The sequence below is a fragment of the Ursus americanus genome, chromosome 11 (genome assembly GCF_024610735.1).
Source record: "Ursus americanus isolate L20-20 chromosome 11, mUrsAme1.1.p, whole genome shotgun sequence".
NCBI classification, from domain to species: domain Eukaryota; kingdom Metazoa; phylum Chordata; class Mammalia; order Carnivora; family Ursidae; genus Ursus; species Ursus americanus.
In genome coordinates this window covers 23,692,430-23,718,200 of record NC_142137.1, presented here as the reverse complement: position 1 = coordinate 23,718,200, position 25,771 = coordinate 23,692,430, and the positions used below count along the sequence as shown (strand labels likewise).

Here is a 25,771-nt window from a genome sequence, read left to right as displayed (position 1 = left end):
AAATGTAAGAAGGCGCACTATTCCTAACATGCGGCCAGCATGAACATGGAACCATGAACTTGGTAATAGACGACATGGCAAGCACGAACACTATTTGTAAGGGACTTTTAGATTTTTTTCATTGAGGACATTAAGTTTTCTAAAAACATCTCCTATTCGTATCTACCAAACGAGACTCAAATGTATTTGTACCTGGAGACAGGTTAGTTTCTGGACCTCCATGGACAAGCAAATAGACCCTTCCCCACCACATGACAGCTGGGACTGCATGGCCATTCCAGCATGTCTCTGGGTTTCACCCTCACAATGCCCAGATTCTGGTAAAACAACAGCTGTCTTGAAATTCACTTTAAATGAACAAGTGGCAGATCTACTTTCCGAGCTAAGATGTGAAGGGAAAAAAATACCATGGGATATAGAGCAGGAAGACTATGCAGAAGCACGGGAGAGCTTATTCCCTGCGGCATGCTCAGTGTTAGCTACGGAAGCGGAAACGTCGTCCTCACCGGGCCAAGTGTCGCTCCTCAACTCAAGTTTTCCTCAGGACTCCTCACCCCTGAGTCAGTTGGGTTTACACACACACACACACACACACACACACACACACACACACACACACACCATGTACATGCTGCCATGAGGTAGGAAGGCTAAGGATCCAAGTCTTCCTTACCTCCTCACCACCCCAACCCTGTCAATAGAGTAAAACAGACAAACGAAATCCATTACTAATATTTGAAATGCTTTCCCTAGAGAACACTTTTATAGCTCATAATTGAAAAATCTTAAACTGTTCACTTACGAGAGAAAACAGATCAACAATTCAGATCACTCCCAAGAGTGGTCCCCAATGGAGGTGGGGGATGCGGGACTCGCTGCTGCTGGGGACGGTGGGTGGGGCAGGAGAGAGGCAAACACTGTCGTGTTCGGAAGTGTTCCCTAACATGTCGCTTCACTGGCCCTTCACTGAAGACACTAGACAAGCGTTGGTAAAGCATGAACATTTATATTTAATTTACATTTTGACAATTTGCACATAAATAACAATGTAAACCAGTACGTAAACATAAGATAGTTTGTTGTTCTAGCAAAGTAAAAAGCCAATAACTTTGGTCAGTTTTAACTTTGATTAGAGGAAAAAAATAAAAACCACTGTTGATTGTGGGCTCAACATTCACATGTAAGAGGCCTACGAGGGAAAGTCAAATGGTAAAGAGAATCAAGAAGTCTCAAGCCACGCGGGTCTTCATAAAAATTCCCACAAATAAGAAAGCACAGAAGGGAAAAGAAGAGAACAAATGAGCAGAACCAAAAAGTATTTGGTGTCAATGTCAGTGTGCGATGCTTTGGTTTACCTACAAATAAGGACTGTGTTGGTACAGCACTGATCCATACAAAATTGTCAGTTTTAACACTTAGAGAAACAGATCAGTAAGGCTCTGAGGTTTCCCTGGATTCTCTTAGTTCGTTCTTTACTGCAGGTTGACAGTAGTCGCCATCAATAAAAGGCTGAATATAGAAACCAGACTGATTAGTGATGCATCAGTTAGGAAGGAAGGAGAGGAAGAGAGAGAAAAATTAACAATGGTAAAGGGAGTAATGGGACTTTATTTCCGTGACTTGGGTGTGACCACATAATCATAATGTGGCAAAACAAAAAGAAAGCCATCTTCAACTGCCCTTCCTGGTGCAAGATGGTGAATCTCCCTCTCCCTGGTTGTTATGCAGTCCCCATCTTTGCACCAAGGTTTTGGGGTCTCTTACAATAGCAAGGAGGTGCCCAAGCTCACCAATGTGATAGTGAGGTCATCAAGTGTTAAGCAAAGCCTCAGAAAGGATTTTTCTTTTTGCCCTTGGGAAAGGTAGGTTCTTTTACATGGTTTGGCTCACAATTTAAGTGGTTATAAATATATTATATATACACATGGTATAGTGGTATAAATAGATTTATAAATATACATCATTCTTTGCTACACCTTGAATGCTGACATGTAATCTTTGGGCTTAGCAGAGTAAAAGACAGAATGGCACACATTCTATCTTTCCGGAGCACACTTGGGTTTCTCCTCTAGAGTAGCAAATCATTAGATAAGACATCACTTCCTGCACTACTGGACACACTCAATGAGGTAATTGTTGTTGAACAGCTTTGCAATGCCCTTTCATCTTTAATTAAATTAACCATAAAATGTAAAAACACAAATACTGAGGAAAATCTGAGTTTTACAGAACAAAATACAATTGATGTGTTGGGGATAGGAATGTGCATTGCCTGCTTTTACCCTAAGACAACAAGAATACCCGTTTTTCATTTTTTTGTTTTTGTTTTTGTTTTTAAAGTGTGGCCTGAGCCTATCTACCTCAAATCCTTCCTGGTAGAGCACCATGTTTGTGCAATTTTGACATAACAACAACAACAAAAAAAACCCCAATAACAGAAACAACACCCAGACTCAAGCCCCCAAACCTCACACATACAAAACCACCTGTGCTTTGGGAATATTTTGCAGTGGTTTTAAACATGGCATTTTGTCTTATTCACATTTTCAGATAATACATTGGGATGCAAAGGTCACGTGACCACTCTGAATGGCCATGTGACCCTGGGGGTGGGGTGACCCTGCTTTTTGGAGAGAAAGGGGGTTGGCAAAGCCTTCTTGTCTCCTTTCTGGTAAATCCGTGGCTGGGGGAAAAGAATCTGAACTATCCACAGAAATATATAAGATTCCCTTTCTTGTTTCTTCTACTGAAGTTATTATTGGGTAATTCTGCACACATTTCCCCCCAAGTTATACAATGCTGTTCAAATGACAGATCTAATGAGTTAACACACCAACTGTCTAACTTTGGCAATACCAAACCTCATTTCCAAACCATTATTATAGAGGGAGGTCAACTGAAGTAATGTATTTGTTTACTAAATCGTAGGTACTTAAACAGATGTGCAGAAATTATCTACAAAGAATGGCCACAAGACAAAAATATAACATTTATAACTCAAATTACAAGGAATTTTTCCAGTCATTGTAAACTTTTTTAATTATTGCTTTTTGAATGATAAATTGTATAATAAATTATGAAGGATTATCATTGAAAAAATAATTATGGCTAGGCAATAGTCTTAGCAATGGGAAGGCTATGCAAACATATCCACACAAATATTCAAAATACACAGGTTCAAATATATAGATGGGGGTGTAAATAAGTATATATAATATGTATATATATTGTCTTTGCCTCATTTATACCCTGAGATTTCGGTAACTTTGGAGTTCCTTCTTTAATTCCAGAGAGGTGAGGGGAAACCATCTGCCGTCAGGAGAGCTTTGCAGAACTGGAATTATGTACAAGCATTTGCTACAGGCACCCTGACTTGCCAAGTCATAAGTTAAGAAACAAAACTAAAACACTTTTTGTTTTCTGAAAATCTTAAGGATCCATTGGTTCAACTGTTTCCTGTTTGACCTTTACAGGCCCCAGAGGTAGTGGGTTGCTGTGAGCCAACTTCATGAGGGATGGGTCTGATGACTCATAAAGGCTACACCCTGAGAGGAGTCCATTCCCCATGTTTCTTTGCAAAGACACTTTCAGGCCAGTTTCTTCTTTCTCTTTTCTGACCACAGCCAGAATTTCTTTCTCCACCACAGAGGTCACATCGATGTTGTCCTCCATGTCCTCGAGCCGGTCGGCATTGTCACTGATGTCAAACTTCTCGATTTCTTCGTTGATCCGGGTCAGATCCTCCAAAGGCATCCCCGTGGCTGGGGCCACGGGACAGTTCCCCTTCAGGTGGACCTTGAGGCTGCAGAGATGGATGTAGCTCTTGTGGCAATGGGCACACTTGTGGGGCCGCTCCCGGGTGTGTAGGCGCTTGTGGAGTTTCAGGTGCACAAACTGGGTGAATTTGGCAGGGCAAACCTTGCACTGGTAAGGTTTCTCTCCAGAGTGGAGTCGCAGGTGGGTCTTGAGATTGCTGGTGCTGCTAAATCGCTTGTGGCAAACCTACAGTGTGGGCAAGAGGGCAGAGACGGGAAGAGCAGAGAATTAAGAGCTGCCAGTGGGAAGGGCAAGCTTACATACCAATGCCCAGCAACCTGTGAGACGAGAAGCCTCCCCGTGGCACCTATGGTGTGGCATTAAGCAAACAGGGCGATGTGGGCACACTGCACACGAGGAGGTGTTTACTTCCTCCTGCCATTTTCCACCCACTGGAAGCTGGCTGTGTCATCATCTCTGCTCATCAGCAGGTACAGGGCTACCAGCCCGTGGCCAGGCAGAATTCCTGTGTTGGTTTAAACTGTGGGCTCTATGACACGGGGAGACCGCTTCTGGGACATTTTCTACAAAGGTTAAAATTTCTACCAGAAAACACTGCCCACCTGGCATTCGTGTGGCTTCTCTCCCGTGTGTACCAGGTAGTGTTTCTGCAGGTGGGCAAGCTGAGTAAAGCCCTTGTTGCAAGTCTGGCATTTGAAAGGCCGTTCTCCGCTGTGCACTCTGAGGTGGACCTGGAAAGAAGCCACGTGCGTTAGCCCTGCTCTCAGTCGGTGGGGAGACCTCACATTTTGCTCAAGGACTCAGGCATTTATGATGCAGACATCTTAAGAGAACCATCAAGTTAAAGCTTAACCCGAACAAACAGAGCCCCAATGTTTTCAGAACGCTTCGTTTTGGTTGAGCCAAAGGAACAGAAGTCACAGGCCAGCAGGGCTTTAAACTGATCTTGCAGCCCAAACCCCACATCTCCATTATTCTGAAGAAACTCCGCTGAGAAGTAGTTAGTCGGAAGTCACACAGCCGGAAATGGCAACAGCAAAGCCCCCCCCTCCCCAATCGACTACTCCCGGCCCGAGGCTCACACTGTCGCAAAAGCGCCGCCTCACCGCGCCGAGCGAGCCGCACCGCCGCGCACGCGCACCGCCGGCTGCGCCCGCTGCGAGGCCTACCTTCAGGTTTGAGAGCTGGCCGAACGTCTTGGCGCAAACGTTGCATTCATACTTAATCTTGCCATTCTGCTTCTTCAGGGGGTACGGCAGTGTCTTGTAGCCGGTCATATTTCTTTTGTTTTTAATGAGATTCATGGCTTCGTCACTGCCGGGGGCCGCCAGCGCCGCTGAGGTAGCTTTGGGCTGCACCACGTGCTCCGCCGAGGCGGCCGTGCCGGCCGTGGGCGACCCGCTGGTGGGGCTGCTCGCCCTGTCCTTCATGCTGGCGGCCGCCCCGGGGAGGGAGAAGGCACTGTGCGGCGCCGGGACGAGCACCTCGCGCGCGTGGTCGGGCTGCAGCGGCCTGCGGGCCCCGTCCGAGGGCAGCGAGCTGGGCAGGGAGGCTGGGCTGAGCAGGGGGTGGGGCAGGCCGCCGCCGCCCAGGAGGCTCCCGTAGACCGGGTACAGCCTAGGGAAGAGGCTCAGGTTGCCCACGCCGCCCATGTTGCCCACGGCGCCCAGGCCGTTGCAATTCACGCCGTAGGGGGGCAGAAGGAACTTGGGGTAGTGGGCGTTGTAGGACGGGATGAAGGCCGGGGGCAGGTGCGGGGCTGGCGCGTACCCGGGGTAGGAGCCCAAGCCTTCGGGGCCGTAGGGGGCGTTCAAGTAGGCGTAGGAGTCCCGGTGGTCTGGAGGGCAGGGCGCCAGGGGCGACACCGTGTTCCCCGGGCTGCTGTGCGGGCTGCAGCTTTTGAGGCTTTGGTCGGGGCTGCTTCTCGCCGAGGGGCTCGGGGTCGTGGAGGACGGGATGGGGGAGTGAGTGATGTAGGTAGGCCTCTCCATCCCATAGGCTTTCAAAAAGTCCTCTGGCAGAGGGGCCCGGATGGGGTAAACCACCCGAGGGTAGAAGGGCATTTCGGGGCTCCCGTTTTTTCGGAAGTCGTCAGCCTCCTTTTCTGAAGCGAAGGGTGAAATGTTGGAACGGTAACAGTCCTTTCCTTTGGAGGGGTGGGAGTCCAATTTCAGGATTTCTTTCACGCTGTATTCTCTCTTTGGGACATTCTTGGGGCACAGTTCATTTTTCTCAGTGCTGGGCTGCTTTGGATGGCTCTGGGTTTGTGCTGAAATACAGAAAGGACGGTTATTCAAAGGGTTATAGAGAACTGAAGTGAAATTGCCAAAGCTGCTCTCTCCTTGAGAAAACCTGAGCGCCAGCTGGCCACAAGCGAGACACACCTGGCTTCTCAACGCCCTCTCATTCTAGAGGGCTCGGGGCCACTCGCTCAAACACACCGCTCCATTTCCTTCTGGGCAAAACGGGGACAGTGACAACATCTTGAATGAAGAGCACCGTCTGGATTATTTTGTTTCTACTAGTAAAAACCGTATGATGGAAAAGTGCTGTTCAAGCTAGAACAGGAGAGCTTCCATTAAAATGGGGTGGAAAAATCCTGGGGTGGGGGTGTCAGAGGTTAATAAAAGTCATTCTGATGTTCACAGTGTACCGAAAGGAAATCAGCACACCCTGCGAACTAGATGTGAAAGATTAAGACTCATTTCAAGTAACAAGCAGTCATCAGTTTTTGCCTCGATTCTTGTTTAATATGAATTTGATAAAACTCTGTTCAAGCTGCCTATGCCAAATAGATTAGCAAAGTGGATGCCACCCCTTCCCCTCAAGTTGCTGACAACACAAGAATGGCACCAAGGTTCTGTCTGGTCTAACCAGGCTCCCAGCAATGCTGTCCCCTGGAATCACAAGGCGTGACATACTCATCTCTGCCAAACCACAACAGGCACTCCCCGAGCCAGTTCAATTACTTAGAGCACCAAAGAAAACAGGCAGCTAAGATGAAAGCATTTATTCTATATTATTACTCGGTAAATACACTATTTAGAAACAGCAGCGATGAGGACGGTTCCAGACTCTCCAGGCCATCACCAGCCCTGCCCCTCCAAACACAAGGAACAAACGAGGCCTTTGGGAAAACACCAGTCAGTGCAGGAACACCAAAAACTCCCCGCTCGGCCTTCCCTGGAAATCAAAAGTAAAACATATGCCGCTTCGCTGGAGCTCTGGTTATCAGAGGACAATCACTCCAACTGAACAGCTGCCCCACAAGCAGGAGTAGGTTGAAGGCATGAGCCAGCCATGTGTGCAGATGCCTTGGGAGGCAGGGGAGCTCTTGGCTTCAGCACCGGAAGGGGACAGGTTTGGGGGACCATGCTGAAGCCTCTGTAAAAGTATCATTCCTTGTCTCAAAAAAAAAAAAAGTTTCTGTTTGATTTCACTGAGAAAGCACTCCAGGCTTGATATCTGATAGGTCTAGAAATGAACTCTGTGGAAGTCCAGATTCTGAACTCTTCAAATCCATTCTCTGGACTGACAGGCTTGAGGGATTCGATTCCAGTTTGAGAGGCCCTCGGAGAATGTTATCTCCTGCTAGCTGTTATCAGTTACTCCCGGGTGAGCCAGCAGCCCCAGAATAAACACAGCCAAGACACTATCAGGGAAGATGCTGATGGGGGCAGTGATGGAAAGCTTGTTGAGGGAGAGGGATTTCTGAAGCCGCTAAACCAAAATAAATAACCCCTTATCGGGCCAATATCAGTCTTTCAGTGAGGCCCAGCAGGCAGGAAGTTCAAATTGTCACTTTTGTTTTTTAAAGCTGAAATGGTAAAGGAAGAGAGACAACTAAGTTGGGAAACTGATAGGCGAGGCATCTCACAGCCACAGGAAGGAATTTTATGGAGGTGAAAAAGAACAATCTGGAGGCACCCTTGTAGGCCCACATTTAAAAAAAGATGGCACCCTCAGAAAACGCACAGAAACTTCACCATTTTCATGTGGCAAATTACACCTCAGTCTCGTAATTTTTCCAGTGGCTTCAATACTCTCTTGGTTCTAAAGTTCAACAGATTAAGACCATAAGCAAGAAGCGCGCTTCCATCAGTAGCACCGTCCCTCCTATTTAGTCAGGTGTTCTCACTAGGTACCTTAATAATTCGATTATTAAACTAAAAACAAAGCTAATGACTGGGCCAACAAACAGAAAGTCAGAATCTATAATTTTCTATGCAAAATACTTAGCACAGGGCCCAGCATATAGTAAATCCACAATCAATGTTTGGTATCTCTTATGCTCCATAGATATAAATTTCTATCTTCCTCCAAAACAATATCAAGAGGGAAACGTTAGCCCCCAAAGATATTCTAAGGTGGAAGTCATGGAATCTATGTGAAGGTACATTTTAAAAAATCATCCTTCAGCAGCTGAGTAATCAGTAGAGCTGGTGTCATTTCTGACTCTCCCACTCAGCAGCAGCTTGAGTTAACATGAAGAAGAAAATCAAGATCTGTTTTTGTTCTTAAATCTTAAATGGCTGTAGGCGGACGGAGTCATTTCAAGAGTGAACTGCTTCTGAAGGCTCTGAATGGCTTAATTATGCCGACTCACATTTTCGATCTATAATAAGAACCCCCAAGACTACAAGAAAGAACCTAGAAGTTCTGCAGTAGGCAAAACAAAGTCTGTTTTCAACTGAAACCGAGAAAGCAGATTAACATTTAGAAGTCTATAATTTGGTCAACTGTTTTCTAGATGGGTTGGTTAGATACATAGGAAAAAAATACCAAAAAACTTGGGAGGGGTATGAGTTAAATTTAATAGTTTCTACTCCTTTTGTTTTTTTAAAAAATGCCAATTTGTGATTTCTGGCTCCTTATTATTTTTACCTCAGTTTAATTCGAATCTCTTCTCAAAATTCTACCAATTGAACCATCACTGCCATTTTAAGTCCTCATGGAGATTCTGGCACAGACCTCTATTGTGCTTGAAGCATGGAAACCCAACACAACTCATTTGAAGACACAATCTACCTATTAGGCCTGATGAAAGAGTGGAAATTTTCCTGATCAGAGGCTCAATCATCAGTTACCACACCTAAGACAACTGGTTTCACAATCGGCAGCAGGAGTCTTGGCTTAATGTGACTGGTTATTTGTTCACTCTCCTTCTTTCCTATGAATACTTGACAAAGAAAGGGCCCCTGAAAATGTTAAGCCGCCATTTAGAAAAAAAAGTCTGCATAAATAAAAAGGGACATTTGTGGAAACAAAAGTGTCATTTCACAGTATACAAGGAAGTTGCTCTAAACACAGAGAATAAGCACTTAAATCTTAAATACTGTGCAAAGCCTTTTTTTCGGGGAATAAAAATGCAGGGCCTTTGAAACCACACCGGGTGAAGGATGTAGGTGAAAAAGCTTCTTCATGGTTGGTGCAAAGTCACTGGGATGGGTCACTTCAAATGGGGTTACAGTTTGGGAAAAAAAACAAAAAAACACAACCAAGGTCTTTCTCTGAATCCACGAAACAAAGTCACTGGGATAGGTTACTTCCAATGGAGTTACTGTTTGAAAAAACAAAAAAACCAACCAAGGTCTTTCTCTGAATCCATGAATGATGAAGCTCAAGGAATGTAAAGAGACCCTCAAAAACAAGTGACTTGCAATGCTGAGAAAGTCAGGAAGAAGCAGCACGTCTTCCTGTGAAAGGCTCTGCTAGAATATAAGCTGTCTTTTACCACCAAGCCCTGCGCGGTGGGCCTGGCACGTGCAGATGCCAAAATAGCTGAATGGCTCCTGGGATGCTCAGCGCGTATGGCAGACTCTTAGGAGCTCGGAAGAGACGTGAGGGAAAAGAACTGACACCTTTGGTCACGACCTGATTCATCCCTCATGCTCATGTTGGAAGCCGACTTGTTCCCAATTATTCCAAGACCTCTTCCTAAAGCTCAAGGGTGTGCTGAGTGTGTGTGTTTGTGTGAGAGAGAGAGAGGACCACGAATGCAAACTTGAAAGGTGATCCGGAGAGAGAGATTCATAAGCTTTTATTGTCCCAGCTTTTCAGAAGACTGCAAATACAATATTGAGATCGTAGGGAGATCAAGTAAGCAACAACTAGCTGCAGGGTTGGCTTATCCTGCCCTTACCCCTGACGGGTAATGGGTTTGTTAATTGGTCCTAAAGTTGAAGTCAAAATTCTAATTTATGTTAAAATTAACATTCATTCCAAATGTTTCAAAGGTAGAAATGAAAACTAAAACAACTGAGCCTTCAGATAAAGCAAAGAAGACTGCGTTATCAACAATTGGTGAATCTGGGTAAAAAGTATCTGGGAATTCTTTGTATTATTTTTGCAACTTTTCCTTAAGTTTGAAATCATATCAAAACAAAAAGTTACAAAAATTTCAAAAATTTAGATGCCAAAACTTTTACACCAAAAGGATCTAATGTTAAAAACTTCCTTAAAACGTAGCAGTCTAACCAAGAACACACAACCATAATTACAACAGATTGGAGTTTTATGGTCATTCTTAAATTGTTCCCGGAGATGACTTGAAAATGACTAAAAGGAGGTAGCCCTTTGCAGAGGGGTTGTGACACTAACTTCAACCAAATAAAAAAGTAAAAGCTTATTAACCTAAAGAACGGAGAATTTGTTAAAATAAAGTGATAGCTGGCTACTGTAATAGTGTTCAAGAGGTTAGATAATTAGACTTTTGCCTTCAAGAAGGAAGCTACGATATAAAATCTTTAGAGTTATCCACTTAGAATAATATTTTAAAAAGTATAGCTGTGAGTTTTTCGAGAAACAATCTGATATGTTCTACATCAGACCACACGTTGACAACCCAAAATACATCTCTACAATACTCCGACACACATTTATAAGCACCAACAGATCACCACAAACAAGGGCTCTACCTTATATACTAGGCATGTCAGGACCAATCCCTTTTATACTCCTACCTGCCCCCTTTTGGAAAGATTAGAATTGGACATATATTTCTTCCTGTAACTTTCTGAATTAAACACTCAAAATAGCTTTTAATATTTTACACAATCGGGTTTCATAATGGGGAACAGGGACTAAAACACATTTTTTCCCTTTTCCTCGTCCCTTGTTGAAAGCCACCTACTTGACCCAACAAATGAAGCCATATAATTAAACATGTTATTAGCTCCTAGGGGCAGAACTGACATTACTGGCATTTTTTATTTATTTATTTTTTTGTTCTATAATCCACTTACTGAGATTCATCATTGTCAGCTCTCCGGGATAAGGGTAGTGAAGCCTCTCTGCAAAGTCCCGACAATACCACACAAGAAGCTCCTGGTTGGCAGGGATGGGCTTAATGGTGTAGAAGTAGATGTTCATCCCGTTCTGACACGCAGCCAGATTTTGCTCCCGGGCAGAGTGCGCCGGATTCACATAGCGCATCCAGTTGCTTTTCTCCTCATTAAAGCCATCGATGAAGTGGAGAAGCTCGCCTCTGGAATAGATCTGTCCAAATGAAAAGACAGACGTGTAAAAGAAAGTCAGCCCCAAAGCAAGGGAAAACTTCCCCGGCACCTCTAAGAATAAACACGGCAAGTCCCGCGTATGAGTTCTCATTCCCTGTTGCCCACTTAGAAAAAGAATGAAATCGGTTTAGCCAGAGTAGTCTTGAATCAGCAGAAATCAGGACGGAAACAGGTAAGGCACACTTTGTCAGTTACCTTTTCCATTTCAGTTTTATCATCTTTTCGTGTTTGGGGAAAAATGACAGAAGAACGAAACACCACATTTCATTTAAGGAGCTGCCTCGGACGGATCAAACCACCAGAGAGTATTACTTTTGCTACAGCCGTGAGCGGCAAATGGGCGAAGCTACTAACTTTAGTTCCGATTATGCTGACTTTGAATGCTTTGAGTCACTGGGTAGAAGACCAAGCCAACCGAATACGTCAAACTGAGTCTCTCAACTTTTTCTATGGCCTCTGTACTTGCCGTTTCCTACACCCCCGCCCAAGGCTTCAACTATGCAAACATCCTCCACCCCCAAGCCTCCAAGTCCAGAAGTAACACTTGTTCATATGAATACTTGGAACCCTGCCTTTTTGTGGAAACACTGGGTGGGGCAAAGGTGAACTTCACCTGCCATAACAAAGTGAACACCGGGACAGAAGCCAGGATTTGACAGTCGACTAAGAAGTCACTTTTCCTCTTGATAAACATGTTCAGCCTTGCACTTCTCTTTTAAGCCAAGGAGGGAAGAGGGAACCCTCTTATCTGTAAGGTGGTTGGCTAAAACACCACTCACAGAGCCATAGGCATGTGTTTTTCGAAAAAGAACAGGAAGAAACTGTGTTGTTCTTTAAAGGCAACGCATAAGGAACAATTCAAAGTTTGCCTCCCAGTAATAGTACTTCTGGTTAACAGATGCACTTAGGCTACAGTTGGTAAAAAGGCAGAGGTAAGAATATGAAAAATTAAAACATACAGTCTTGCTGCAACTACTTTATAAACAAACTCCTCACCCTACCACGGAAAGTTTCTCTCTCCCTCTTTTTAAGGTGTACCACTTTTTCTTCAGACTTAAGAAATTTCCTTATCTGTCTACAATCAATACCTGGTTATCTGCAACTTGTCGTCTTCAAGTAGTAGGGCACTGTTCGTAGCAGAAATTTTGCTCTAACCGGACAGCAGGTTATGGCTTTGTTCCTAGTCACATACTGACTGTGATACTCTATAAATCGTGTCTGTATTTCACTCACACGTTATCAGAAACAAAAAGGAACTCTGTCCCTTTAACACGGGCAGTAAACACCAGAATCACTTTCTTTTAAGAGTAACTTCCTGTAAATTGTGAAGGGGGAAATACATGTGGCTTCATCAAAGCAGCTTGTGAGAGCTTTTGCGGTGTGTTTTGTTAAGAGAAAATGGAACAAGGCTGGGTGAATTCTGCTATCAAGAGGGGTTTTCAAGTTTGTTTACTCTGATGTGCAAACTTCCAGGAACATGGGGTTCCATCGTTCTGTACTCTTCGCTGGGCGGAGACTGCTTTCTAAAGCTACGGGTGTGGGATTCCAGTCAGCCTTCCCTGGATTACGATTTACTGTATCCTCATTTAAAAACAGAAACGTTTGTGCCATGAAGTCATACGTACACACACACACGAAAATAAAATAATGCGTACGTCAAATGAACACTGCTCCTTCTCACCTCACTACACTGCCATATATTATCAGGAAGATTAAAAAATGTGCTGACTCATAGTACAGTTACAAGAAATGTCACTGGTTTCTCAACTTGAACATCCCTACTCTTCTTTGACTGTGTAATTTGCATGAAACTTTTTCTTTCCTTACAACAGATGTTCATATTCCTGCCAGCAAAATCAGGATGCTTTTAACAACACGTGGGGAGTTTTCTCCTACGATATCCTCTGTATGTGAAAGACTGATTCAAATAAGTCCTCCCAAGGAAAGCGTTTCAGTTACTTAGGGTGAATCGTTAATGAACCAGGGAACTGGGACAGAGATAGCAGGTTCTTAGGTATTTCTTGCCGTTTTAAAAAATGATCATGCATTAAAAAGTCTCATGCTGGATTGCGTTAATTCAGACTTTTGACTCCAAGAATTACACACCTCTGTGGCTCGCTTCTGAGAAGACTTTATTGGCAATAAAGGCAAAAATGCACTCACTGACATTTTGCCCACTGTATGTCACAAAGTAAATATATTTTAAGCATGTGTAATTATTAAATAAAAATTGTGAGCACACAATTCTTAGTGCTTTCTCTTGTTTGGAAAATAGTAAAATAAAGTTCTAAAAAACAAAACTTCCTGGATTAAAAAAAAAAAAATCCTGTTTCTATGGAACAGCTTCTGAATGATCCCCCAAATAGAAGTCTTTTATAAAGATACTTCTCCAAAAGATATAAGCATGGTAGGTAAAAACTGGCCAAAGTAAGTATAATCCAGTTCTTGTTGTTACCATGCAGCTGTTTCTCAAAAGAATTCAAATAATGGTTCCCTGGTAGTCATGTATATTTTATGCAAGTATGTATTAAAAAATTACTTTTAAATTTAGTAAGCATGTCCTTCTTTTCTAATTGAGAAAAGTGAATATCCTAGAGAGATCTATGGGAAGATGGAAAACAGTCTAATTTTTGTCTCTGTTCCTTTCTAATTCAGGGTCCTTTATTCAAAAACTCCATCTATTAGTTCATCGTTGAGGTCCTTTCTAATCCTGATATCCCAAAGGACATTGTATTAGCCAGACGTTTATGCTCTCACATGATTGTAAGCACTTCCCTTATGCTATGGGAGTAATGCACAAACTGTCAAACCCAACGGTTTTCTGATGCAGATGCAAGACCAGTCCCAGTCATCTCCATTCCCCTAGTGGCATCTTCTACCCATCCTTCCTTAACGGCATTTATTTTCAAGCTAATTCATTTACGATTACTCTTCCATTCAATTAAAGTTAACTCAGCAAGAAATCAAGAAGGGGTGAAATCTAAGGCTTGGTGACTCATTACTACTTCCTTGCAGAGAAATGCAAATGAACCTACCCTTGAAGCAAGCAGCAAACTGTTTCCTTTCATCACAAAGCTCTAATGAATTGCAAAAATTAAGATTCACATACAGTCCATATCTCCATCCCTAATCACCTACAGGCTGCATTTCTAGAGCCAAACAATCAACCAGTTTCAATCCCATTTGCTTACAACTCCCTGTGTCCACAGGGGCCCTGAATAGTTGTGGTTAGCCCCAGTACAGGTTGAAAAAGGAAGTGACCCAGCAATTCTGGCTCCATCTTTTTCCTTAATTCTTAAGGAGTCTGAAAAAATGTTCCCTACTTACCCGCCAGAAATATATCCTGTTGGCGTTCTTGGGAACAGTATCACTGGTGTAGATTTCACCTATTAGAGGTCCAAAACGTGTTCCCTTTGGTATGTATTCTTTACTCACCACTCCGATAACCTAAAGGGGATAAAACATGAAATAATTATGTCAACTGTGAAATATTAACTGACGTTTTTGTTGAATCGAATTGTCAAGTGATAATACAACCAACAGTGACAAAATTATGACATGGAGAGCAGATATCAATGGTGCCAACATAATCTTAACAACAAGCTTCATCTTAAGGGGAAAGCATCTTTTAAGCTCCCAGATCACAAGCAAATACCCAACCAAGCATTAAAATAGTCTAAAGGATTACTCTGGTGACTTTTTCATTTTTATTATTACTTTTCATACTAGAAGAGCAGAGAGGGTAGCCATTCTGTTTTATCTGATTTTAGAATCAGATACTGCAGAATTAAATGGTCAAGATTAAACTATTACAGCCTGCTCCTAGTTTCTTATTTCTCCTTCTTCATCAAACCATAAACACAGCATGCTTTAGGGGAATAAAATAGTTTTAACCTCAGAAACCAAAATAATGCTCTTTGGTTGTTCCACAAAGACCTAAGGAACCAGAAGCAAAACACATTATATTTTTTTTCATTCCAGATGAGGTTTTTTTTTTTTTTCATAGCTTATAAATTCTCTTTAATAGAAGAAAGATCTTTCAAGCAACTTTGTTCTCCCCTAGCATCTTCTACTCAACAGTGGTCAAAAGTCATCCTTTGAAATGGAATTTATACTGAGGGGAGCTGTGGGTTCTGAGAGCTGTGGGTTCTAAGATCTGAGGAAATGACCTTCTCAGACTGGATGTATCACACTAGGGCCTTGCTAAAGAAACATGTTAACTATGCCAGTTCCTCCTTGATCGTAAATTTCTTTAAGGGAGTGAAAAAAAATCACCAACCACGAATCAGGAAGCAATTCATCACTATTCAAAAGAACTCCTCTGTAAGTAGTCCTCTGCAACATTTTGCAGTTACAGTTTTGTGTCAGTTTTTATTCAGTCACTTTCCCATTTTTATTTTATTTTTTGTCCAAAATTACCTACAAATTACTTATTGGATACCTTACCAAAACGGACCAAGAGGGGAGGTAAAAGAGAATATTTGCTTCCAGGTTTTACTAAGTCTGATGGCTCCTGTGTAATTGTGGACCTGCCGTGGTAGGTCCAAATACATGTATCAATAAATGTGCACCGTGCAATCTCAGATTTTGGTTGTGATACACAGTGATATGTCAATAAATCTCATCAAGAACTTAAAACCTGTTTAAATGGATATGGAATAAGTACATCTCCATGGTTGTAACACTCCAATCTTTCTCATTTACATTTCTTATCAATCAATGTTTTTTGTTTTTTGTTTTTTTTAGCAATTTAGTATTCAATATACAAGCCAGTGGAGCATACCCAGACTGGGAAGACAGAAAAAAAGAAAGAAAGAAGACAAAGAAAGAAAAGAAAAGAAAAGAAAAGAAAGAAAAGAAAAGAAAAGAAAGAAAAGAAAAGAAAAGAAAAGAGAAAAGAAAAGAAAAAGAAAGAAAGAAAAAGAAAATTTCCTACACCTAGCACAAGTTGAAACAAGGTTGTGAACTAAAGCGTTATTTTTGGTACTTTACGAATTTCTGGCAGAGCTGACAAAAGCAGATGTTCGCCTCATCCCCCTCCTCTGCCTTCATTTACACCTACGTGCCCTTTCAATACCGTTCATCGTTCATCGTTACTGGTATTTGTTGGCAGTAAAACTACTGGGGACAGGAGAAGCTCAGAGCAGTTTTGAGATAAAAATATGTACTAAAGCTTAAGTAGACTTACTTATGCAGAGGCTCATTATTTATGATACATTATTGAACCTAAATAATTTGAAAAATTCATGGAATTGACTTCTGTGACACACAAATCATTTGGCATTCACATTCGAGTGATTATTCCATAATATTAAAATGACAAACAGGAAAAACAAATAATGTCATTTGTTGGTGAGCCAATAATTAGCAGTTGATATTTTCAACATATCCACTTTAAAGCAGTAATTTAAAGAAAGGTACTCAACTGGTTCATCAACTTTGTTTTAAATTATAGTCTCTTGCAGGCAGTGTCTTGGGAGTCAGAGCTTGATTACCAACAAGTAGCATTACATTGAGGTCAGGTTTTTTTTCTTCCGAATTGCTCTTTTTTTAAACCAATGGGCCTCTTGGTTCTCATCTATCAATCTTACACTAAGAAAACACACAAGACTTTCTTATGGCCAAAAAGAAATCGACCTGAATCTTATTTCTACAAAAGAATTGGCAGAAGTAACCACCCAGCACCTATTTGAGAACAACTATAAGCAAGTCACTGAGGAAGCCTGAGGACAGTACTTGCCATCTATAACCTTACAAAGGCAATTAAGTAGGCAAGACAGAAGAACAATTAAAAAGAGGAGGGTCTGTGGTGGAAGAGAAGTCTATGAAAATCCTCAAGCCCCAAACAAATAAAAGAACCTACACTTACTGTGGTGAGTATTTCGTAATTAAAAGAAAAAAAAAAGAGCCAAAGAGACTCAATATTAGATTATCTTTACAAGTGGGACAGAAACCTATTATTTTCAGTTCCATTATACACAGAGCTATCGGGAACACATAAATGCACATAAAGTGGATACACAGAGACACAAAATAATAGAATTTCAAGGCTGGAAGGAATTGTATAGCTTAAATACCATCTCTATCCATTCCTAGCCCAGCACTTTAGTACAGGATAAATACCTTCATCTCAAATCCTTGTCTGAGACATTATTCAAAGAGGACATAGGAGCTGCAATTCTAAGATTACAGTGCTCCTCTGGGTAACTGTGGAGGGGGAATAGGAACCAAGGTTGTTTTTAATGGGAAGTGGAAGACCAAGTCCTAGTCTCCCTCTTGCCCCAGAAAGATCCAGATGTGAATCTTAGCCAACAACATTCTACCCCTGGAGCAAGCACGCGAGACAGAGGAATCTGGCTGTGCCTTGGGCTTCACAGTGCTAAAAAGACTAATTAAGAATGTGTTCACCTGAGCTCAAGAAGGAAACTTCACAGGAACTGACCAGGGTCCTAAAGAATTATTACTAGGGGCAGGCTGCTGTCTGTGTGCCTTCCATAACCCTATCTGGGAGAAGACCCTGGCCTCCACACTTGCTTCCCTCCTCTCTTGCCGCCCCACAAGCCCTTCCACCACTTGGGCAGATCTGTCTCTGTCAGTGGCCTCAGTTAGAGCACACACCCTGATGTCTGAGCCTTCCAGACAAAAAAAGGGCTTGTTTTTCATTGTACAAAAATGAAGATTTCACAACTTAGGATGGGGGTTGCTGAATTTAAGTCTGATATCAAGGAGAATATGAATTTGTTATTTTTTTTTAAAGCAATTCCTCCTTTAGGGGATCTACAAACACACACATAGCAGAGGGCTTTAAGCAGAAACATTATTCAGGTTTAAATGTGGTATGAGCATCCTCATCCCAAATTACATTAAGATGATTTTAATTACTAGCTATCTCTTCCCCTCCCCGAATCCACCCCCATAAAAATGACTTATTCGATTAAAATTCTATTTTGAATCCAAGGATATTTGCATTGAGATGACAAGAATTCTGTTCTGGACTAAGACTTTAGCTTGTAATTCACTTCATTTTTTTTTTTTTTAAAGGGAGTGGGATGGATGGAGATGTTTTTGGAAGATTTCCTCCTTAATTATCTTTATATTAAAGGAAACAGGGAAATGCCTTGCTACATTGCCTCACAAATAAAAGGCAGTAGGAAGAAGAGGGAATTGCATGTTATGGAGAGATACTTTTTACAGATGGCTTGAGTTAATAATGGACTTCAATCAAAATAGACATTCGGTGAGTCCCCATCATTGGTCTGATGTTTATCACCACATGACTCTCGGAGGTCAGACTTAGAGCCACCATGCCTCTTGAATATAAGCAAACTCGATACAGGCCACTGCTTCTAAAATATAACTGTTTAAATTGATCTGTCTGTATTCATGTATTCACAAAAGATTATTTCAGGAGGACAAGGGGAAAATCCCCCCTAAAAGAATAACCCCTCAGTTAAAAAAGGTTTTAAAAGTTTTGAATAGTATGTCTATATTTGGTTTGAATTCTGGAAATAGGAAGTAAGAACAGGCTCATTAAAGGTGCAGAATGATTCTAAACCAAATCTAAAAATGAGGGTCAAGATCAGAAATTTGGTTCGTATGTTTTGTTTTTAAACCAAAAGAAAAAAAAGGTGCTGACACATAGCACAAATTCATAATGAAAAATGGGTCTTGTTTAAAAAAAATCCCCAAGTATGTCAGCACAACAGTACACAGTGTAACATCTTCTGTTACTTAAATGAAAACATATAAAGAAGGGCAAGATCAACCAGTGAGATAAAAACCCCATATAGAAAGGCTTTTTTCCCCCTCTTTCCATGGCTGGTGCGACTAAAAGAACTAACCGAATAATGTCAGTGTAAACATTTCATCCATCCTGAAGGTTTCTGTTTGAGAACTGGCTTTCAGGAATCACACCCTCAATGGCTCACTTGCATGTGACGCTTTCACGTCCGTAAGGGAGCTGTCCTTTCCCAAAGTGCAGAAAGGTAGGAGAAAGAAACAGAAAAATAGGTACAAATTCCAGAATAAGTGTAAGACGGCATTACATTCGAGGTGGCTTCCTGGTTGCTTTTATGATTAGGAACAGGAGATGTGTTACTCAATGTTTTAGTTAAATAAAATATGGGGAAATAGAACAGGAGGACCCTGATCTCTTATTAGGTTAGTTTTGAAGGACCCGCTTTAGGGATACAAGGCACTGTATGAACATACTGAAATAGGAAGTTATATGTTCAGAGGAAAAAAAAAAAAAAACCAAGCAAGCTTAATAAAGGATCGGCCTGAAAGATGTAAAGACGATAAATAAAACCACAGTGACACCAAGAGGGGCCAGTGCAGCATAATCAAAGAAGCACTGACTGGGGAAGTCAGAAGAACTTTGCTCCTAGTCCTGCCTCGGGCTTCTAACTCCACATCTTGGGTAAGTGACTGTCTTTCTGAACCTTGGACTAATGATCCGAAGGCACTCCTTTATTTAGCTATGATTTTAAGTAGAATGTTGGAAATCGAAAAACAAGCTAAGAGCTGAACAGAGATAAGAACATTATAGAATGAAAAGGCAAAAAGATGACCCATAGAATAGAGGTCTTTATTTCAGTCCACTGGGCAGGACAGGGCAACACGGCACAAATGAACCCTGGGAACACACCACTACTTGGTCAAATGTGATATGGAGAAAAACACACTACACCTTCTAAAGCCACAGCCAAACCTTAAATAGCCAAACAAATCCTACATTGATTCCACGGGCCACGTATTATGAGGCTTTCTACTGAAAAGAGTGTTACTCTCAGAAAGAGGTGTAATTAAGGGCCGACCTCTGGGGTTAAATTGTTCGTTAATGTTCATGTACAGCTACAATTTAAATTTTGTTTTTTATAAAATCTGCCTCTATTCTTCCAGCAGGAAAAAAAAAAAAGTTAAGCTTTAATGAAACTCAAAGCAGAGCTGCTCTATTTAATTTTAGACAGCTGTGTCTCCCCCTCACCAAAAACACTGAACTCAGACACACAAACAGGAAAGAGACAAAGTATTTCCCAAACAACAGGCTCCCCCGACTCCTTCAAATACTGTTCCTTGGGGAAGAAGGAAAAGTGATCTGACATGGCTCTAATGAATAGTCCCAGCATCAAGTCATGGATTCCTACGGCAAGGAATCACTTCTTGCTGAAGGCAGCAACAGAAATGACAGTGACCTATGGTAGTCCTGGTGGTGGGAAGTCTGTTGGGGGGTCAATTCCCTCAACTCAGCTCCGCTGTAGAGACTAGTAGGGACTACTGCAGTAGCTGAATTCTCAAAACAAGAGGTGGTTCTGCAAGTTATTTCACAGCTAAACATCACGCCTAGCTATAATCGTTATATAAAAGGGTAAACACAAATCCTTTGCTCGTTCCAAGTTTGGGTTTCCAGCCCCTTTGAAACAACAAAGAGTGTACCCACTTCAGAGGCCAATAAGGAATCGGCCTGCCAGCCCAGCCAGAGCCAAGGAGCTGCCACAGATAAACAGTGGGTAGCTCTGAAGTCATCCAGGCAGAGGACACTTTGACACGAACCTCTTGGCTTATACCATCACTTCAGTTCATAAACACGTCAAGGTTTTGAGAACAATTTTAGAAACCCAGCTAATAAAGCTGGCTCATTAAAAAGAATAAAGCCATCTAATGACCAAAAGGAGACAAAAGAAACATGAAGAACTTTTTTTTCTAAGAAAGTTTTCTCCCTCAAAAGCCACGGTACACCTGGAGGTCCAGGGTCAGCGAGGCCAGGGTGGGCAGTGGCTTTCTCGAAGGTTCCTGGCAAGTTCGCCCACCTTGTGCTGCCATTGGGCTTTGCCAAGAGGTGTCAGCTTGCCAAAAGATTTAACTGTTTGCTAATTAGGATGGAACAGTTGAGGGCTGGAGGAAATGAGAAGGACTTAGGGACAGAGAAAGCAATGGAAGAAGTGAATTAAGTAATCAATTATTTACTGATGCTTATGGATTCTCACAGAACTAGGAGGTCGCAAGGGCAAGCAGTAGGGAGATTTGGCGTCAGGTGCCAGTCTTCTTCAGCAAGAAGCCAGAGGCTTACCTCTTTGCTGTTTGTGGCATATTTGAAAAGCAGATTCCTGGGTAGGGATGCCTCTGCCTGAACTGCCGTCCCTCCGTCGGCGCCGCAATCCCAGGGGTGGTCGTTCACGATATAGGTACACTTCTCTTCAAACTCGGCCTCTGTCCAGAGCGTCATATCGGCGTCCTCCATGTCCATTTTCATGGTCCCGTCGGGGAACCCTGGAAACCTCACAGCGCTGGAGCTACACTTCGGGGCAGCCTGGAAGAGACGGGAAAGGGCCTTTAATCCCCATTGTCCTGTGGCTCCGACCGAGAGGCTATGACTAATACAGTAGTCTGAAGACTTGAAAAGCAGATGCAGAGTGCCTGGTACAGTTGAGTAAGAGCCAAAAAGCCGTATAAAGAAGACTGCCTTGGCGAAGCAAGGTTTTAAAATGCTGCTCTTACTTAGTTCTTAGAAAGAAAGAAAGAAAGAAAGAAAGAAAGAAAGAAAGAAAGAAAGAAGAAAGAAAGGAGTGTGGCAAACTCACTGGGGGAGGAAAGGAGGAAAAAAAAGACAAAAGAAAAAAGAACCACCTCCGAACAATCCCCGGCTTTACCTCTCCCAGCAGAAGAATGCTGCGGGCGCTCAGGCCTAGGTCCCAGAACTCCTGGGGTCATGGCCGCCAGACCCTCAGCGCTGTGGAAAAGCTGCCTCAGAAAAGTGTCACAAACAAGGAGAGGAAGAGGAAGGAGCTCTGTCTGCCTCTGAATGAAGCTAAAAATGGAAAGCGCGTGTGGGGCAGGAGCGGAACCCAGCCGGCCTTTTCCAAATGGGGAAGACTGAACTTTCCCACCAGCTCCCAACGCAAAACAACTTTCAAAACAACTCGCCGCCCCCCCTCCTCTGCTGCGCGCTCCCTTTCATCCTCTCACAGGGAAGACTGAAAGGGTTGCATCCTGCCAGCATCACTGAGCTGCAGCTTTTCAGAAATGGTTTGGGAGCACAGGAAAAAGAGGAGGAAAAATGGGCAAAGGGGGACTACTCCTGGCAGTCTCCTTTGACTGGTGGGCATCTCACGCCAAACTGAAAAAGCAAAAACAAAGCATAAAACTGTTCAATAGCATTCCCTGGAGAGAATTCCTTTAGGAGCCCTCAGCTACAAATAGCACTTTCCACTTAAATCTGAAAGTGTACAAATTCCCAGAAGTCACTGATGTGCTTCAGTTTACTGTAACTAAAGTTATAACAAATATAGAAGACTCAGAGGACAGGCTCTTGCTTCCACTTGTAAACGGATAAGGATGTTCCCGCAAATCCCCCCTCACACTCAGGAAAAGTGCTTTCCAAAGAGAAAAAAAGGTAAACAACTTCTGCAACGCTTTCCCATACGATGTTTGATAAAAAGTAGGGACATGGGTATCATTTCCATGTAAGAACGTGTCCCCCTTAGAATGTAAACACAGCTCTCCGTACAAGTCCTTCAAAGTGGTTTTCATTCTTTTCTTCCCTGAATACGATGGTCTTTTAAAAAGAAGTCAGATGCAAAGTTGTCTTTCCTGAGTGACGATTTAGACAAACTTGCTTGTTTTTATTTTGTTCTAACATGTAGAGTCATGATGCCAAATAAATGTTAAAATAAAGCAAAATTTTAAAATGAAGCCAACTCGGAGAAGTCACTTTGTTGACGGGGGTGGGCAGGAGCCACTACCGAAATTTCAATGAATTGACATATATGCCTCGAACTGAAAGGGTTAATGATTCATAAGGAAAAAGTCTTATAAATGCTTGACAGTTCTAAGAGCCCTAAAGCAGAAGGAGTTCTGGTTTCTACTGCGACTACGCTAACAACAACAACAACAATTTCTGATCAATTCAGAATTAAAAACAAGTTCCTTACCAAGGTCGTACCCACACGCTTTTCCAAGCAAATATCCAACATCTGAGAGAAGTGTCGCTCATCTCTACACAGTCCACATTTCCTCCGCGTCCCCTCGCGGGCTGAGGACTGACGCGCACCTCGGCCGTCCCTCCTTTTCTACGGCCGCCCCGGCGCCCGCGTCCCGGCTCTCCGCGGCGGACAGGTGCCGCGCTGCTCTGCCTCTCCGCAGCACTGGAGGGCTGAGTGTCACCGCAGCACTTTCAGTCTGTGTTAACCAGACCGGAGGCTCCTTTCCCCTCCCTGCTGCAGATTTCCCATTCGTCTGATTCACTCCCACCAGCTGCTGAAGGGGGGCGTGGCCACACCTGGACTCGCCGGAGCCGCGCCGAGAGCTCAGCCCAGGGCTTTCCCCCAGATCGCGAGCTGCCCAGAGCTTCCTCTCTTCGCATGTGAATTTCAACATTTACTTGGAATCTTCTTACTTCCCTTTGAAAGCACTTAACCTCAACGTTTACTCGGGCTGTATTGTATTCTAAATACTCAGCCCGCCCTCCTTCCTGCTGAGGCTTTCTAAGGGGGAGCACATTCCTTTAATTAAGGGAAACCTAAAAATTGCCTAAAAATCTTGTAGTTCCAACGCTCAAATCCACAGTTTAAAGAATATACAAAAGGTACCTGAAAAGAGCGTGCGAGATTATTTTTGCGTTTAATGTAATAAAATATAGCTGTCTAATCCTCCATCTATAGCCCATGAAATGCACATCCCCCCACCCCCAAAACTTGTCAGCTTCCCTGTCTCCTGCTAACCGAAATACATTCAAATCTGGTAGAACTGACTTCCCTCTTTCAGCCATTTAATAAATAGGGAAATAGGAAAGAGTTATAATCCTACAGATTAAAAGTCTTTGCCTTTGCTCCCCTCCCCAAACCCACAACCAGACTTCCAAGGAGGAGCGTGTAAGCAAAGTGTAGAACATTAATCGTTTCACAGTTAAAGAGAATGTTGAACTGATCACTGCAAGTGGAGGGCAGACGGAGGCAGTAATTAGTGGGGCTCGTTCTACGCCCTGTCCGGCTTTTCCTCCAGCCCCAGTCAGTCCTCTGTTGAAGGAAGGACATCCTGTGATGATGGCATACAATGTCCTGTTTGTTTATTATTAAGAGCGTGGACCTTGCATTCCTGCTTCTCATTACAAAACAAACCAGATGCTTTACTTCCTTCAATGGTCTTGTGCCTTCAGCAAGGAATCCTCTAATTCAGAGAAACAATGATGCAAAGGGTCCATTTATAGCAGGCACCCCATTACAATTACTGTTTAGATCACTGAAACACAAAGTCTCCCACTTTTCCTGCTTGCCTCATATAGGTGGTTGTTTTTGAAATCGTCTCTCCTTCAACCTTAGGCTGCAATGTCTTTTCTAACATTTTAAATACACGTGTGCATACACACCCACGTCCCAACGCACACACACACCCACATACACACACCCAGTCCCGACCTAATGATACCAACTTAGTCATACAATGAAGTGGACATTTGAGTATTTGTTTACAGGAAGAAACAAAGCAAAGCAAAACAAAAGCCCAACTCGATCATAGAAATATGTCTGTTTATCTTTAACATTTCTTTTCTCTCTTTTAGGAAACTTTTCTAGAATTTTTTTTCTCTCTTTTAGGAAACTTTTTTAGAATTCTGGGGGTGGGGGGTGGGAGGCAAAGATTATTTGCCAGGAAATGGTTTTTGCGTCTAAAGTCCTTCCACAATCTCTGTAGTACAGAACAATTACATTCCCACTAGGGGACATAAGTAACACACGCTCCCCGCTTGGCTGCCTGGCCGCTGTTATTCCATGTTATGCCAGAGGGGACGCTAGTAGCAAGAGGAAACAGGACTTTTAATCGGCAGATGTGCTAAGGGTATAAAACTGAATGAACAATTCCGCAGAGTTCTCAGAAAGCTCCAAGATGATAATTAAACAAGAGAAATCCAGCCTTCTCGAGAGGGTTTATGAACTGACGCTGAGTCAGCGCCACAATGGACAGAAAAACAATGTAGTCACACTGCAGGCTGGCCTGCTGTCCCAGCAGTCTCGCCTGCAGATGTTAAAGAGTAGTCCACTTCCCTTTTAGAATCAAACTCTGTTCTTGGGCCACATACACCATGCAAGTGCTGGTGAGTCAACCATGGTGGAGTAAGGGGATAGCAAAAAGTTGGATATTTGAGGTGGGAAGAGGCTATTTTAAGCCAAATATTTACTTTAATGGCGGAAAGATGCCAGTGAATCAACTCGCTGTTAATTAATATCAGCCCGCACTCACCTTCAGAGGTGGTGAAATGGGCTTGAGTCTAGGGGAGGACGCAAACTTCAAATACCAGTGTGGGGCTTAGCCAGGCAACCCTAAAATTAGTTCCAGGTGTTCCAGTTGAGCTGGAGAAGGCCTCAAGTGGAACTTGAAGGAAAGTCAGTTCTGAAACACAGTGTTAGACTAGAAAATCCTTCAAATGTTTGTGTTTTGTCTAAAATAGTACCCCAACACCCCACCCCCCCAATCAGACCATTTTT

The 25,771-nt window shown here is 42.8% G+C and overlaps 1 protein-coding gene across 5 annotated transcripts in view; it reads right to left on the bottom strand.

Annotated features, from left to right (window-relative positions):
* Nucleotides 1-990: 990 nt before the first annotated feature.
* PRDM1 (PR/SET domain 1) overlaps nt 991-25,771 on the bottom strand; it is a 102,020-nt gene continuing 77,239 nt past the window's right edge. Inside the window, exons 1-7 of one of the 5 annotated variants that reach the window (XM_045806972.2) lie at nt 23,225-23,665; nt 21,364-21,603; nt 14,622-14,741; nt 11,022-11,274; nt 4,947-6,046; nt 4,380-4,508; nt 991-4,002 (exon numbers count right to left, since the gene is read on the bottom strand). In XM_045806972.2, coding sequence (XP_045662928.1) covers nt 3,430-4,002; nt 4,380-4,508; nt 4,947-6,046; nt 11,022-11,274; nt 14,622-14,741; nt 21,364-21,603; nt 23,225-23,266 — 2,457 coding nt within the window. In that variant the 5' untranslated portion in view covers nt 23,267-23,665 and the 3' untranslated portion in view covers nt 991-3,429. The other 4 variants (XM_087865351.1, XM_045806973.2, XM_087865349.1 and 1 more) reach the window with 4 other exon arrangements.